This window comes from Loxodonta africana, chromosome 24, assembly GCF_030014295.1.
Source record: "Loxodonta africana isolate mLoxAfr1 chromosome 24, mLoxAfr1.hap2, whole genome shotgun sequence".
Lineage (NCBI taxonomy): Eukaryota > Metazoa > Chordata > Mammalia > Proboscidea > Elephantidae > Loxodonta > Loxodonta africana.
Window position 1 is genome coordinate 16320682 of NC_087365.1, and position 17800 is coordinate 16338481.

The 17800-nt window shown below is 39.7% G+C and overlaps 1 protein-coding gene across 1 annotated transcript in view; it reads right to left on the bottom strand.

The window, feature by feature from the left end:
* The window catches only part of SPTLC3 (serine palmitoyltransferase long chain base subunit 3), a 179058-nt gene that overhangs the window by 104676 nt on the left and 56582 nt on the right, over nucleotides 1-17800 (bottom strand). Inside the window, 2 exon segments of the mRNA XM_003411470.4 lie at nucleotides 9535-9683; nucleotides 10554-10708. Of these exon segments, the coding sequence (XP_003411518.3) occupies nucleotides 9535-9683; nucleotides 10554-10708 (304 nt within the window).

The following is a 17800-nucleotide window of genomic DNA, read 5'->3' on the forward strand; positions in this document are numbered from 1 at the left end:
TTTATCAGTAAGTGCTTCAAATCCTCATCACTTTCAGCATTCAAGGTTGTGTCATCTACATATCACGAGATGTTAATGAGCCTTCCTCCAATCCTGATCCTGTGTCCTTCAAATAGTTCAGCTTCTCAGATTATTTGCTAAACATATGGATTGAATAAATAAGGTGAAAGGATACAACCCTGACACACACCTTTCCTGACTTTAAACCATGCAGTTATCTCCTTATTCTGTCTGAGCAACCACCTCTTGATCACAATTAAGTGTTCTGGGATTCCCATTCTTTGAAATGTTACCCATAATTTGCTATGATTTACAAAGTCGAATTCCTTTGCATAGTCAATAAAACACAGGTAAACATTCTTCTGGTATTCTCTGCTTTCAGTCAGGATCTATCCCTGGTTCTGGGTCCTCTTCTGAATCCAGCTTGAATTTCTGGCAGTATCCTATCCATCTACTGCTGCAACCACTTTTGAATGATCTTCAGCAAAATTTTACCTGTATGTAATATTACCAATATTGTTCCATAATTTCCACATTCAGTTGGATCCCCTTTCTCTGGAATAGGCATAAATATGGATTTCTTCCATTCGGTTGGTCAGGTAGCTGTCTTCCAAATTTCTTGGCATGGGGACAAGTTAGCACTTCCAGTGCTGCATCCATTTCTTGAAACTTCTCAATTGGTATTTACTCAATTTCTGGAGCCTTGTTTTTCACCAATGTCTTCAGCGTAGCTTGGGCTTCTTCCTTCAGTACTATCAGTTCTTGATCATATGCTACTCCCTGAAATGACTGAACGTTGACCAATTGTTATTGGTACAGTGACTCTTTGTATTCCTTCCATCTTCTTTTGATGCTTCCTACATCGTTCAATATTTTCCCTGTAGAATCCTTCAATATTGCAACTTGAGGCTTGAAATTTTTCAGTTCTTTCAGCTTGAGAAATGCCAAGTGCATTCTTGCCTTTTGGTTTTCTAATGCCAGAACTTTGTACATGTCATTATAGTACTTTGTCTTCTCAAGCCACCCTTTGAAATCTTTGTTTTAGCTCTTTTACTTCATCATTTTGTCCACTTGCTTTAGCTACTCAACATTCAAGAGCAAGTTTCAGAGACTCTTCTGACTATACATTTTGGTCTTTTCTTTCTTTCCTGTCTTTTTAATGACCTCTTTGCCTTCTTCATGTGTGATGTCCTTGATGTCATTCCACGACTTCTCTGGTCTTGGGTCATCAGTGTTCAATGCATCAAATCTATTCTTGAGATGGTCTCTAAATTCAGGTGGGATATACTCAAGGTCATACTTTGGCTCCTGTGGACTTGTTCTAATTTTCTTCAGTTTCAACTTGAACTTACATATGAGCAATTGATGGTCTGTTCCACAGCCGGCCCCAGGCCTTGTTCTGATGGATGATTTTGAGTTTTCCATCATCTCTTTCCACAGATGTAATCAATTTCACTCCTCTGTATCCCATCCAGTGAAGTCCACATGTATTTAAAAAATAAAAATAAAAAAAACCCACTGCCGTGGAGTAGATTCCGACACATAGCAACCCTATATAGTTACCCTTTATGTTGTTGAAAAAAGGTATTTTACTTAAGAAGTTGTTGGTCTTGCAAAATTCTATCATGTGATCTCCAGCATCGTTTCTATCACCAAGGCCATATTTTCCAACTATGGATCCTTCTTTGTTTCCAAGTTTCACATTCCAATCACCAGTAATTATCAACACATACTGATTACATGTTCAATCAATTTCAGACTGCAGAAGCTGGTAAAAATTTTCAATTCCTTCATCTTTGGCCCTTGTGGATGGTGTATGAATTTGAATAATAGTTGTATTAACTGGTCTTCCTTGTAGGTGTATGAATATTTTCCTATCACTGACAGCATTGTACTTCAGGATAGATCTTGAAATGTTCTTTTGACAATGAATGCAGTCCCATTCCTCTTCAAGGTGTCATTCCTGGCATAACAGAGCATATGATTATCTGATTCAAAATGGCTAATGCCAGTTCATTTCAGCTCACTAATGCCTAAGATACCAATGTTTATGTGCTCCATTTCATTTTTGATGATTTCCAATTTCCTAGATTCATACTTCATACATTCCACATTCTGATTATTAATGGATTTTTGCCACTGTTTCTTCTCATTTTGAGTCATGCCACGTCAGTACATGTAGGTCCTGAAAGCTTGACTCCATCCACGTCATTAAGGTTGACAGGGTGACTTTACTTTAAGGAGGCAGCTCTTCCCCAGTCACCTTTTGAGTACCTTCTAAGCTGAGGGGCTCATCTTCCAACAGTATATCAGACAATTTTCTGTGGGTATTCATAAGGTTTTCACTGGCTAATTTTATTAGATGTAGACTGCCAGGTCCTTCTTAATAGTCTCCATTAGTCTGGAAGCTCAGCTGAAACCTGTCCACCACGGGTGACCCTGCTGGTATTTGAATACCAGTGGCATAGCTTCCAGCATCACAGCAACATGCAAGCCCCAACAGTACACCAAAACAACAGATGCATCTACAATATCTAAGGGTGTCCTTTTTTCCTTGGAAATTACTGGATATTATTATGTTCAATTTTTTTTTGCCAATTATGTAAAAAAGTGGTTGTCAGTGTCTTAATCACTCTTTGATTATTAATGAGAATGAGTATTTTCTATGGGCTCATTGGCCACTTAGATTTCTTTTTTTTTTTTTAATTCTCTGGATTCCGACTCGACGGCACTGGTTTTTTTTTTTTTTTTTGGTTGTACGCTAGATTGACTTTTTAATGTAAAATTTCCATTGGACTATAACATACATGCAGAAAAGTAAACCACTAGCGTAGAGCTCTATAAAGTTTTATAAAGTGAACACACACATATAACTAGCATCAAGATCAAAAACAGAACATGACTAGAACCCTGGACATTGCCTTGTGCCCCCTTCTGGTCAACATCCATCTACCCCAAATGTAACCACTAATCCGCACATTCTCAACAGGGGCATTATTGGCCCCAAAGTGGTGAAACATTGGTTCTAGGATGGGGCAGGGGAGAAGATATCTTACTCTTTTTATATCTAAAGCACAGATATAAATGTAGTGTTACATAAATAGCTATATGGTATATCTGTGGTATTAAAATTTCATGGGGTAGGAGAAAATCCAAAACCAAGCCCATTGCCACTGAGTCAATTCTGACTCATAGTGACCCTATAGGATAGAATAGAGCTACCCCGTAGGGTTTCCAACAAGTGGCTGGTGGATCCTAACTACCGACCTTTTGGTTAATAGCTGAGCTCTTAACCAGTGAGCCACCAGGGCTCCAGGATTGGGAGGGTGATTGTGAAAAACATGTTTAGAAACACTATTCTGACCGTGTAGTTTTGCCTCTTTTGAACTTTATAAAAATTGAGGCCTTTTTTTTTAAATTGGGGTGTTCTTTTTGGAAGAGTCTTTACATGTTACAGTTACGAACATTTTTGATGAAAATAACATATGTTGAAAATAACTTTTTCTAATTTTGTCCTCTGACTTTTAACTTTATTATTTTTGATGTACAGAAGTTTAGGTTTTTTATTTTGCCGGATCATTTCCCTTAGGGTTTTTGAGAGTGCTTACTTTGGTTCCCTGGATTATGAGGACAAGTAGACTACTGTCTGAATCAGGCCTGAGACATCCGAAGGGCAAATGGCTATGGCTAGCGGTAGGGTTGGGAGCAGGCTGCCTCTCCTCTAATAAGGTGGAGTGCCTGTTTTCCATAAGTTCAGTGTAGTCTGCGAGGCCTGAGTCAGTTTGGAGGTCATTTCAATGGACCTCTCCCATCTAAGAGGGTATTCTTCCAGGGTGACATGAGCTTAGCTGGCATATTCTGGAGATCATCACAGGTTGTAGACCCAAGGGATTGGTCATAAGTGACAAGCCATAGAAGAGGCATTGTCCATATCAAGGGAAAACATATCTAGCAGGGCACTTACCAAGGAACACACACAGTTTCATTCTGCATTTGAATTGTCCGAGGAGTTATATTCTGTTCATTCTTTAATCATTCATCCATTTTCATTTTCAACTTTATATAGTTATCTTTGGTGGTAGTTGCTTTTATTTTTTTAGTATTTCAATTTCAACTACATTTGCAATTTACCTAGGTATAATTTACCAACAGAAACCCCTGGGTGGCATAAATGGATATGTGCTTGACAGCTAACAGAAAGTTTGGTGACTCGAATACACCCAGAAGCACCATGGAAGAACGTCCTGATGATTTACTTCCAAAGATTACAGCCACTGAAAACTCCCTGAAGCGCAGCTTTACTCTGACACGCACGAGTTGGAACCAACTTGACTGCAACTGGTTTTGGTTTTTAATTTACCTAGATGTAAGGTGTGAAGCAGGAATCTACCTTACTCCCCTACATGATCAGCCATTATCACAACACCAATTTTGGAATAATTCATCCTTTTCTCACTGACCTGAAATATTGTTCCTTATTCAACCATTTTGGAAAATGATATGGTGCTTCCTTAGAAAGCTAGAAATAGAAATACCATATGATCTAGTAATCCTACTCCTAGGAACAAATCCTAGAGAAATAAGAGCCATCATGTGAATAGACATATGCACACCCATGTTTGTTGTAGCATTGTTCGCAATAGCAAAAAGATGGAAACAACCTAGATGCCCATCAGCAGAAGAACGAATAAACAAACTTTGGTAAGTACACACAACGGAGTACTACGCAATGATAAAGAACAATGATAAATTTGCGAAGCATCTCACAACATGGGTAAATGAGGGAGGGCATTATGCTGAGTGAAATAAGCCAATCACAAAGTGACAAATATTGTATGAGACTGCTACTACAAAAACTCATGAGAAAGTTTACATACGAAAAGATACGATCTTTGATGGTTACGAGGGAGGGAAGGAGTGGGGATGGAAAAACACTAGACAATAGGTAAGTGGTAACTTCGGTGAAGGGTAAGACAGTACACAATACTGGAGAAGTCAGCACAACTTGTACAAGACAAGGCCACGGACGATCCATAGACACATCGAAACTCCATGAGGGACCAAATTGCTGGACTGAGGGCTGTGGGGACCGTGGTCTCAGGGAACATCTAGCTTAACTGGCATAACATATAGTTTATACAGAAAATGTTCTACATTTTGCTTTGGTGAGTAGCCTCTGGGGTCTTAAAAGCCTGTGAGCAGCCATCTAATATACTCTACTGGTCTCACCCCATCTAGAGCAAGGGAGAATGAAGAAAACCAAAGATACAAGGGATAGATTAGTCCAAAGGACTAATGAAGCACAACTACCACACCCTTTACCAGACTGAGTCCAACACAACTAGATGGTACCTGGCTACCACCACTGACTTCTCTGACAGGGATCACAATAGAGGGCTCCAGACAGAACTGGAGAAAAATGTAGAACAAAATTCCAACTCACTAAAAAAGAGCAGACTTATTGGCCTGACAGAGACTGGAGAAACCCTGAGAGTATGGCCCCCAGATACCCTTTTAGCTCAGTAATGAAGTCTGTGGTTCACCCTTTGGCCAAAGGTTAGACAAGCCCACAAAACAAAACGAGCCTAAATGAGCATACTAACCCAGGGGCAAGGACTAGAAGACTGGAGGGGACAGGAAAGCTGGTAATAGGGAACTTGAGGTTGAGAAAGGAGAGTGTTAACATGTTGTGGGGTTGGTAACCAATGTCACAAAACAATATCTGCATTAATTGTTTAAAGAGAAAGTAGTTGTTCTGTAAACCTTCATCTAAAGTACAATAATAAACATACATATGTAGTAATTTATTTAAAAAAAAAGAAATATTATTCCCTATAGGGTTGCTATGAGTCGGAATCGACTCAAAGGCAGTATCTATAAATGAGTGTGCAAAGTTATGTCTGTTTTTAGACTTTCAGTTTAGACTCACCCACCCCTATCCTGACCATAAATGTCAACAGAATTGTGATAAATTTATGTATTAATTTGGGGAAGAATTGATAGCATTAAAATATGTGGGGTATTCCCTCTCAAGAATATGGTATTTCTTTCAAAAATTTTTTAAGCCTTCTTTTAAGCCCTTTTTAAAATTTTATTATTTTCTTCAAATCAGTTCTATACATTTTAAAAGTAAGTTTATTTCCTAGGTATTTGCTATTTTTGCTCATTATTAATGATATTTCTTATCCAGTATATCCTCTTACTGATTATTATTGATTGTTGATTATATCACATGAATTAAAAAAATTGTTCTTTAATGAATTAATTTAATGAACCACTTATTATTTCTAATAGATTTTAGATTATTTAAATATGTGAACCAGAGGAAAGTGGACCAAAACTCTCTTTTAAGTGCACAGGGAGAGAGCCATAGAGAGGGTCTGTTAGGTCTAGAGTTTACTAATGAATAATTAATCTACTAATTAATAATTTAATATTATATATACCAAGACTCAAAAACTAATTGTTCACATAAAATTTACAAAGTTGTTAGAGAAAACTAGATTGTCATTACTAAAGATGTCACATACAGTGCAGAATTTGAAAGGGACAGCCAAGATCAGGGAGCACTGCAACGGAAAACAATAAGAGTATAGAAGATAGGAATTCAAAATGTTGAAGACGGGTTAAATGCTTCACTATGACTCCAAAGTGCCATTTCCCTCTGCCTCATATTCAGGATATAAAATCGCACAGCCCCATCCCTATCAGCCATAGAATGTTAAATTGTCTGACAAGAGAGTCCAGGCCTGCATTATTTCTGTAGTCCACTAATTTCTACTTGTACAACACATCATTTCACACCTTAAAAACAGCATTTACGCTTCAGTATGTATCTGTCGGAAACCCTGGTGGCGTAGTGGTTAAATGCTACGGCTGCTAACCAAAGGGTCGGCAGTTTGAATCCGCTAGGTGCTCCTTGGAAACTCTATGGGGCAGTTCTACTCTGTCTTATAGGGTCACTATGAGTCGGGATCGACTCGATGGCACTGGGTTTGGTTTTTGGTTTATGTATCTGTCTGGAGGTGGATTCTTTCCGGGTTTATTTCGGGGTTAGTTTAATTTTTGCAGGCCCTGAGTTGGACATAACCTTACTGATGTCTTGGGCACTTCCTTTGCTACTCTTTTAACTGACTTGACTTCCCTCCTGGCATGAAGGCATCCTGGTGGTGATGGTTGTAGCAGGGAGGCAGAGCCAGGTGCCTAGCTGGGACCTATCTTTGGAGTAGATTTAGTTTTCTCTTGAGTGTGTGTTTTCTTCTTCTTTTAATTACATTGCAAAGTTGAATTTAGATTTTTGGCCAAATCTTAGTCTTGTTATTTTTAATAGGCAGATATTCTCTAGTTACAATTTTTTTTTTTGGAGGGAAGTCAAAATAGTATATGTGGTCTTGCCTTTTACTATATTTTAAATGCTTCCTCTCAATTTCCTTTTTTGTTTTCTTTTTTATAATATGAGTTGTTACTTTCCTTATTGCCCCCTCCACTTTCTTAGAGCTTTGAACACTATTTTTAAAAGCTCTGGGAGTGTTACTTTTCAGTGATGAAAAGTTCTTACACTCTTCTAGTCTCTCGGAAAGCTATTGGGGTTACCAAATATTGCTAAACCTCTACCTTCCCGAGTTGTCATTTTTAATCCATTGGCACTGTTACATATTAAGGCTGTAAAGCCTATGCTTCCCAAAAGTTACTTGTAGTGTTTAGAATAACTGGCTTTTAAAATGATGTTCCTCCGAACTCTTGCGTGCTGTAGTAAGATTATTATTTATGCTGCAGAATATTTTCAAATGCCCCGTTTGTCTTTCTTCTTTCCTTTCTCCCTCCGTCCCTCCTTCCTTCTACCCCTCCCTCCCTCTCCCTCTTTCTTTGTTGAACCCTCGCTTAGGCTGTGTATTTGTCTAAAACTAGTCTCTCACTGTTAACTTGAAAAAATGTTAAAATCCTCTTCACTGAACCGGAGCTGAAATGCTAAATGAAGCAGGACAATAGTCCATTGATTCAGAAGGATGAGTAGGTGGAGAAAGAATTTAGGCTATGGGCAGTCCCAGCCAAGCAACTGCATCTCTGCCTGATTTTTCCAAGTACGTTGAGACTGCAGAATCAGGGGTCCATGTCCCACGCCTGGCCTCCATCGCAGGCTAACCCTTGGCTGTGCTAAGCTGCCTTCCTTACTTAAGTTGCTAGCTGTGATGGGGGGTGTTCTGTCTCACGGAGTAAGGGAGTCATCAGCTCCTGTCTGGGGTTGGTGCTACCAGTGCCAGAGGACACATTCCAGAAGGTTATTGACTCCATGTCTGTTGTGGCTGGGAGTATTTTCCCAGTCTCTGTCCCATCTCCAGATGGGCATTGTGACTGACCCAGTTCTTCTAAGCGGAAGAGAACTTTGCCCCTGCAGCCTGTTTATATCTCCAACTATTAGTCTTCAAAATGAAAACACATAAGATGTCTTCTACAAGAAACCTGGGCAACCACTTATTAACTTTGGAGCCGTAGCTAAGTATTTACTTAATGTGTGGATAAAAAAAGTAACGTAATTGTTAATTGTTTTTAATTGTAGCAAAGCCCTTTGTTTTTTAAAGCCCTTTCTGAGAGCTGGTTTTATCCAACAGGGCCTGTGGTTCCGTTTTCATTAATGGTCAACCCCTTTTTAGCAGACTTACCCCTGATTCTTAGGCCTGGAACTGACCTTGTTAACATTGCATGTGTTACCTCGGGCGGGAAGCTGTAGCAGAAAAAGCTGTAGCTATACTGGGAAGTAGGATGGTTAATTAAGCACCATTCTGGGCACATCATTTAGACATCGCAATGGTTAGTTTCCTCCTCCAGAAAATGGGAATAACACCACATTACAGGGTTTTTGTGAGGAATAGAGGAGATCATATTAAAAAAAAAAGAAGTGTGCCAGGAATCACAAAGTACTCTATAAGAGGAAGCTTGTGTATTCCTTTTCCCTGAAGTGAAGACAGGATGTTTTCTTCTCACGAGTTCACTCCTTTAAGAGAAAAATACTCTAGCTAAAAGACAAATATACAGGCAGTCTGTTCCACTTTGTTCATTCATTCATTCATTCACAGTTCTCTATTGAGGGCCTACTATGTGCCAGGCACTGCCCTAGGTACTGACATACAACAGTCAAAAGAGCGAACCCCTCTAGTCATGAAGCTTATGTTTCTGTGGAGAAGACAGGCAATATATAAATGCAAAGGCAAGGTCATTTTAGTCAGTGATAGATGCCATTAAAAAAAGTGGAATAAAGGGACTGAAAATGACTTGGTGGAGGAGGCACAATGAATGCTATTTTAGATAGTGTGATCCATAGTTATTTTTTCTGGAGAGTTAAAACATACAATTAAGAAACCACCTTGCCACAGCATAATCCTTGAAATTCCCCAAAGATTTTCATATCTCCTGTCCTTTTTGTACTTTATAATAGCTTTTTGAGGTGCACAATCAAGATATGATCTGGATTTGACAGTCAGCACAAGGAACTGGAGATCCAATTGGACAAAGTATCAAAATAGTGAATGCACATACCCATCTCCTGTCTGGTGCTGGCCACGCCCACGCCATATGCCTCTAAAACATCCTTTACTGTCCTCATAGATTCATTGTACTTGACTCCAAGGCCAAGGAAGTTATAGGAGCCCATATTGATGACATCTTTGATGATCTTTCCAGTAAACCTGCAGAGAGAGGGGCAAATGAGCACAAAGTGCTTTCCCATTTAATATCATTCTGAACAAACAAACGAAAATCCAAACCCATTGCTGTTGGGTCAATTCCAACTCATCATGACCCCATGTGTTGCAGAGTAGAACTGTGCTCCATGGGATTTTCAAGACTGTGAACTTTTAGAAATAGGTCTCCAGGCTTTTCTTCCAAGGTGCCTCTGGATGGGTTTGAACTACCAACTTTTTGATTAGTGCTTGAGTGCTTAACTGTTTGCACTACCTAGAGCCCTATAAAAGACTCTCACAAAGATGCCTTGTGCCTACCCTAAATCATACATTTTCTTTCTGCTTTTTTTTTTTTTTTTTTTTTAACTTGCACTACTGTTACCACAACAGGGCTTGCCTTTAGGGAAAAATAAACTCGTACTGAAGTTTGGTAGAACATTGGAGAGAGACATCCTAAGTCCGACTTAGCCCTGGTTTTCCTTGGGCACTTGCTTTCATGACACATAGGCTGTTTTTAATTCCAGCAGACTTTCAAAATGAACAAGAGCTATGCCGATCCCTTTCTCTTTCAATGAGAATTACGAGGGCACAATTTGTCAATAAAACTGAAAAGGGCCCCACCTGGTGGCTTTCTGTGTCAGCTCCTGCACCTGTTGGCATATATCTAGCTTTAGTTGCAATATAAACAGACACCCTTGACAACTTAATTACTGTGGCTTCTTCCACTGGCATTACAAGGGCTTAGGAAGGCTGAGCATGGAAGACTAGCCAGTTCCATGTCCTTTGTTTCTTGAGATCGGAAATCTGATGCCCCGTATTAGTATTTCCTTGAAAATAATTGTCTTTCAACCAACCCCCTCCAGGTGACTGCCTCACCTAAATGTCCAGTTGTAGTCATCTGACACCCTCTCCATTATATCGAACCGAGACGCTGGGCTGCTGCAGATAGGCCGGTTCCAGTTGTCTCTGATTCGCACGTATATGTTCCGCTTGAAAAAATTCTCAAAGTCTAGATAGAGTGGCACAAAATCCTGTTGTAACAGAGGCAGAAGTATAGCTTTAGACTCTTTTTTCATATTTCATTTGCAGTGGAAGATTGGGAGAAAAGCCGTACAAATAAAGCATCATCAGGTAATTTTGATCCAGGGCTAGTGGGTGAGGAGACAGGTAGCATGCAAAAATATATCTCCTAAGAATTTACTCTTTAGTGAAGGTAAAAGATGAAACAAATCAAGCTAACAAAGATGATGGGACAATATGAGTCCCAAAACAAATAACAAAGACAATGAGTTACTGCAGTGTTATGAAGGAGAGAGAATTCCATCTGAAGAGTAAGAGCAGGTGGCTATGTCCAAAGCAGTTTTAGTCAGAAAAAAAATTGAGACATCGGTTTCCTCTTAACTTTTAAAAATATGAATATTACCACTCACTGTGTTTTCAGAAGTGTGAATGGACTTAACTGTTGGACTTGTTGACAAAACTGTTGTCATATGGCTGAGGGCTTGGAAATGGAGCTCAGGAGCTCAGGGAGGCACCTGGCCTCTTTCACAGCTGAGGTAGAACCCCTGTGCTGCTGTATAACATGTAATCCATGCCTTGAGGGATTTGCGATCCGGCCGAGGGTAAAGCAAGACGTATCTAACTCTGTCATCTAACTCCTAAGAATTAATATAAGGCAGAAAATGGAAACAGCTGGAATTTTGGTCTAAGCTATTACGTTGGTTTCCGTAAGATTAAAGCAAAAGGAAGGGTCACATCTTTCTGGAGGAATCTTAGTTTACTTAGAGTAAACATTAAGGTAGAAAAATGGCAAAAACCGTAATTTTGATCTAAACCAAGTACTTTGACTGTCCGTAGGATTAGAACAAAAGGAAGGGTTCCTTCTTCCTGGAGGAATCAGAGCGGCTTCTGTAGGAGGAGCCTTGCAGTTGGACACTGAAGACAGAATAAGTTTGTTGTGGGCAGGGATTCTTGAGGAGGTCACTCAGGGTGAATAGGGCCAGTAGCTGGAAATGTTGGGTGTGTTTGAAAAGAGCAAGTAAGGATAAAACATAAGGCAAATCTTGTCACTCTTTGCTCAGAGCCTATAATGGCTTCCATCTGAGTCAAAGTCAAGTTTTTGACCAAGGCCTTGCATGGTCTGACTCCCTGTTACCTCTACGATCCCATCCCCTACTATCCTGAGTGTGGGTGAGCCTGCGAATATCAGCTGGGCACAGATGGTAGGAGCCCTAAATGTCTGCATGAACAGCGTGGCCTCATTCTGGAGGCAATGGGGAGCTGCTGAGCAGTCTGCGTGGGCTTTCACATTCTCCCTCTCGTCCTCTTTGAGTTCTTAGCACTACTTCCCCTGATGGAACAGAGGTGGCTTCCCCAGGGAATGAGAAGGACCGTGGGGAAAGGCTTTCTGGAAGACCTTATATACTACGGATTTGCCTCACTCATCCCCTGAGCTAGTTCATTTCAGAGGAAAACATGTAGGATTTGTAAGTTTCAGCAGCTGGCGGCTGCATCCAAGTCACAGCACTCTGTGGCACTGTATGCTTTTGGTCCTCAGTGACCAAAACTGTGATTACTTGTAGGAAAGAACGCTCATAACCACGTTATTGTGTGCCGTCGAGCTGATTCTGACTCATAGTGACCCTACATAACAGAGTAGATCTGCCTCATAGGGTTTTGTAGGCTGTTTTTTTTTTTTTTTTTTTAAATCTTTACAGGAACAGATTTCCAGGTTTTTTTTTTTTTTTCTCTCCAGAGCTGCTGGTGTGTTTAAACCTCCAACCTTTTGATTAGCAGCCAGGTGCTTAACCATTGTGCTACCAGGACAACTTCATAACTGCATAAAAATCCAAAACCAAATCCATTGCTGTTGAGTGAATTCTGACTCATAGCAACTCTACAGGACAGGGTAGAACTGCCTCATAGGCTTTCCAAGGTTGTAAATCTTTACGGAAGCATACTGACACATCTTTCTCCCACGGAGTGGCTGGTGGGTTTGAACAACTAACCTTTTGGTTAGCATCTGAGTGCTTTAACCACTGAGCCCCCAGGGCTCCTCATAACCACAAACTGGGGACTGTATATTGCATGTGAATTTGAGGCACTATTTGGAAGATGATTGGACAACTCTGTTGATTACACTTAGAAGTTAAAATCTCATACTAAATGTCTTTTCTCCCACATAGCTAAATATAGTAGTGTTTTAATATAATTTAAAACTGCCAGGGTATGACGGTCAGTCATATACCCTTATACGACTCACATATACCCATATAGTCTCACAGGGAAATGACATATTTTCGAGAGACAAGGAAATTCAGTAATTCCAGAAAAGTTTTTTCCAAACTATTTTTCTTCTTTGATTCAATAGTTTTTTTTTTTTTTCCAGGCTGTTTACTGCTCCGTGGATTATCCTATATATCGGCCGTCATCTGAGACCCTCTCATTCTAATTCTTTAAAGCCACATTTGAAATCATATTACATAGACATTCCTACCAAGTTAAAAGAAACAAGTAGGTCTGTAAGTAATATTTGTGGATTCTGAAATGGAAGCATAGTTTTAGGTTTTATGAGAAATTTTACTTAAAGCAACAGTTAGTTTAGGAGAGGAGGAGGAAAGAACCAAAATACTCTGTCTATAAAATTAAAACACAAATTAATTTCAGAGATGGAACCACAAAATGCACAACATATCAGGGGTTGAGGGGACATGGAGATTATGTGATTATATAGTTCAAGTATCCCATTTGACATGTGAGGATAATCACACCTAGCAAGGTGAGTGATTTGAACTCTGGCTGGTCTTCTGCCTAGTCCATTCTCCTAGGCACCCACTTCAGAGTGGCACCAGGCTTGAATCCGCCTGGCTTTTCCCAGCTTCCCTCTAAAACACCAGTGACGACAGTGAATGTGGCCCATGGCGTGGAAAACTAAGGCCAGCAGATTGCCAAAATATGGGAGGGGTGTCCATTAGTCATAAGGAATTTGGTGTTGACTTGAGGAAAACATCCCGAGGCTTGCCACCTGAGAGAAGGTGGAAAAATACTTTGTCCCACTCAGTCTTTCTACCTTTGGCTCAGTGATCCAGAATTCATACCTATGAGGAAATGGACAGCTACTTCTAAACTGACATAAATGCTCTGAGGGCAAGACACAGGATTTTGACCTACTTTGTGGGATCAGAAAAGACCCCTGGTAGTGCAATGATTGAAGAGATCAGCTGCTAACCGAAGGGTCGTTGGTTGGAAACCACCAGCAGCTCTGCCAGAGAAAGATGTGACAGTCTGCTTTTATAAAGATTTATAGCCTTGTGAGCCCTCTGGGGTTGCCATGAGCAGAATAGACTTGATGGCAGGGGGTTTGGTTTGGTTTTTCTGTGGGATCAGGGAAGACTTCTTGTTAGGGAGTGATCTTCACATTCAGCAGAAATTTTATAAATAAGCTACCTGAAACTCCTTTGCAAACAGGAAGAGCCAGTTTTATGATTGCACAGAGCCGTTTCTTTGTGGTTGAAGTGAGCACTAACCCAGATCTGAAACACTAGTTTAGCAGCCTACATGTTCCTGAGATAGACAATGAGCTTGGAAAACTACTTAGAATTCAAGAACTGGTCTTGGAATGAACTGACTTGCCTTTGGGGTGTCATCCTCTTCTTCCTCCTCACCTGTGAGGCTTCCTGCCTCTGCAAGGGTGTCTGTTCACTCCAACCCATTCCTTTGAGCACCAGGGATGTTTCTTCAGGAGCAATACCTTACAAAGATCAGTGCCTTCTAGTCTCAGGTAAGCCTCCCACCACACTTTAACTACACCAGAAAATGAAACTGGACTTGATATTGCAAGAACAAAAGTGTTTCAATAGGACATATCTTTATCCATCTGTAGATTTAATATGTCACTTTGCTTACTCATTATCTTCATTTTTCTTCCCGAGGCAAACGGATAGATGCGATAATTAAACCTAGGCTGTAAGGACATAATCATTTTGGGGTATAGGGTGAGGGAGGGGTCAAATGATTCCTAAATATGCAGCCACAAAAATGGTTTCTTCTGCAATGTGACAGTCCTGCTATGTGACAATTCTTCTGCTTTGTGACAATCTTTCTTTTTCTATCTTTCAATTTGTTGCTGTTGTTAGGTGCCATCGAGTTGGTTCCAACTCAGAACAACCCTATGCACAACAGAACAAAACAGTGCCCGGTCCTGAGCCATCCTCACAATCGTTGTTATGCTTGAGCTCATTGCTGCAGCCACTGTGTAAATCCACCACGTTGTGGGTCTTCCTCTTTTCCGCTGACCCTGTACTCTGCCAAGCATGATGTCCTCCTCCAGGGGCTGATCCCTCCTGACAACATGTCCAAAGTATTAAGACACAGTCTCGCCATCCTTGCTTCTGAGGAGCATTCTGGTTGTACTTCTTCTAAGACAGATTTGTTCATTCTTCTGGCAGTCCATGGTATATTCAACATTCTTCGCCAACACCACAATTCAAAGGTGTCAACTCTTCTTCGGTTTTCCTTATTCGTTGTCCAGCTTTCACAAGCATATGATGCTATTGAAAATACCATGGCTTGGGTCAGGTGCACCTTAGTCTTCAAGGTGACATCTTTGCTCTTCAACACTTTGAAGAGGTCTTTTGCAGCAGGTTTACCCAATGCAATGCATCTCTTGAGTTCTTGACTGCTGCTTCCCTGGCTGTTGATTGTGGATCCAAGTAAAATGAAATCCTTGACAACTTCAATCTTTTCTCCATTTATCATGATGTTGCTCATTGGTCCAGTTGTGAGGATTTTTGTTTTCTTTATGTTGAGGTGTAATCCATACTGAAGGCCGTGGTCTTGATCTTCATTAGTAAGTGCTTCAAGTCCTCTTCACTTTCAGCAAGCAAGGTTGTGTCATCTGCATAACGCAGGTTGTTAATGAGTCTTCCTCCAATCCTGATGCCCTGTTCTTCTTCATATAGTCCAGCTTCTCATATTATTTGCTCAGCATGCAGATTGAATAGGTATGGTGAGAGAATACAGCTCTGGCGCACACCTTTCCTGACTTTCAACCAATCAGTATCCCCTTGTTCTGTCCAAACAACTGCCTCTTGCTCTGTGTAAAGGTTCCTCATGAGCACAATTAAGTGTTCTGGAATTCTCATTCTTCACAATGTTGCCTTTCAATTTACATGGTACTTTATCATTTTCAAAGTGTTATAGCTATTTCTATTCAACTTTTAAAGACAAGTCAGAAAATTTCAGAAGACATATTAGGAATTGTGCCCAGTTTCAAAGCCAATGCACTTTCCAATATGCCATGCTGCCGAACCTGGTGTTTATAAGGAAGTGAAGAGAACATGTTCATGACGTATATATATATACACACACACATATGTCTCAAATTTGGATGCATATGCCTTTTTATTTGATTTAACAACATGCCTATTCAGTAGCAAATAGACTAATAGATTTGTAGAGAGAGAGAAAAAATCATTATGGAACACCAGTTATTCATTCGTGCCTACACTGACATATTTCTTCTCACCTACTGTTTTATTATTTCCTTTTGAGAAACAACTGTTTGTCTTACCAACATTAAGCTCAGAATAACAACCAAATGTGTTTGTGATTACTTTTATGTTGGTAAAGGTAACTATACAGTCATGTATTGCTTAACATCCGTGATACGTTCTGTGAAATGAGACGTAACATGATTCAGACATTGTGCAAACATGCCTAAATCGCGAGCAAGAGCATTCACTAATTTTCCACCTTCGTGTTGTTTCATAACCTTTTGTTTCACTTCCAGATAGATACTTCTCCTTTGCCTCTTGCTGCTGCTATCACTAGCCCTGGTTTTGCTGTGTTTGTGAGCCATGATGAACTTCACGGTAATAATTTCAAAAGAAAATTAAACAGATAGATAATACTATAACACTCAAGAGACATCTGATACATAAGACTGGATACTGCTGCCTACCAGTTGAAGCATACACTGTTAAATCATAAACTTTTTATTTGTAAGTAGTGAAAGTTCACATTAAAATAACAATAGAAAGTATGGTACAGTATACACATAAACCAGTAACATAGGCATTTATTATGACTATCAAGACATATGTATTATAGGTTATACATGTACTGTACCATTATACACCTGGCAAGCACAATTGCTTTGTATACAAGAGGCACGTTGCATGCAGGAAGCTGTTGTGTTTGCCACATTTAGTTATGTCCACTACATCCCATTCTCTGGGATTTCTGAACTCTATTATAATGTTATGGGGCCATGTTATGTGGTCAGATGTTGCCCGAACGGATGTTATATGGTACAGGACTGTATTTTAAACAATTGTTTGAATTATGATAAAACAAAGCTAAATTTAATTTCTCTTTTTAAGAAATTAGAAAAAAAAAAGAAATTGGGGGGGGCTTAATTTGCTGTATAAATTTTCACCAAAAACATAATAAAATATTATTTAAATAAAATTAGAAGGGAATTGAGTGAAGACGGCAGACTGAACATTGCATGAATCCTACCATTCATCTAAAAGTCCCATGAAATGGCAAAAAATATATTTAAAAAACAAAATAAATTTGTAAATGCCTAGAAAAACAATCAAGAGTATCATCGATGAATCAGAAATGTTGAAGAATCACAAGAGAACTCAAATATGATCCAATTAGTGGAGAAATAAAACCATAGGAAACCATAACGCAAAATATCTTCAGATAAAACTGGTGTAAACATAAGCTAACTTCAGGGGAACTTCAAGCTGCGCATCAATATCTACAAGAGGTTCAGTTATGTTATTAACAGGAAAGCTAGACCCTTTCATCCTCCTTCTTTTGGGCTAAGAAATAAACAGTAATATTGTCCTCAGGACAAAGCACTGTGGTGGGCAGCAAGAAATGTAAGAGCAGTGCCCCAGTGTAAAATGGTGAGGACTCTGCACATCAGGAAGACAAGCTACTGGTCCTGGAAACGCATTCCATTCCCCTTTTGCAATCGCTCAAGGCAGGTTAATGTTCTCAAATACAAGAATGTGCATAAAACAAAGTGCCACTATACTTGGGAACTAGCAAAATGAGAGGGAGGCACCAAATTCAACAAACAGAACAATTAACATCTGGTGAAAAGG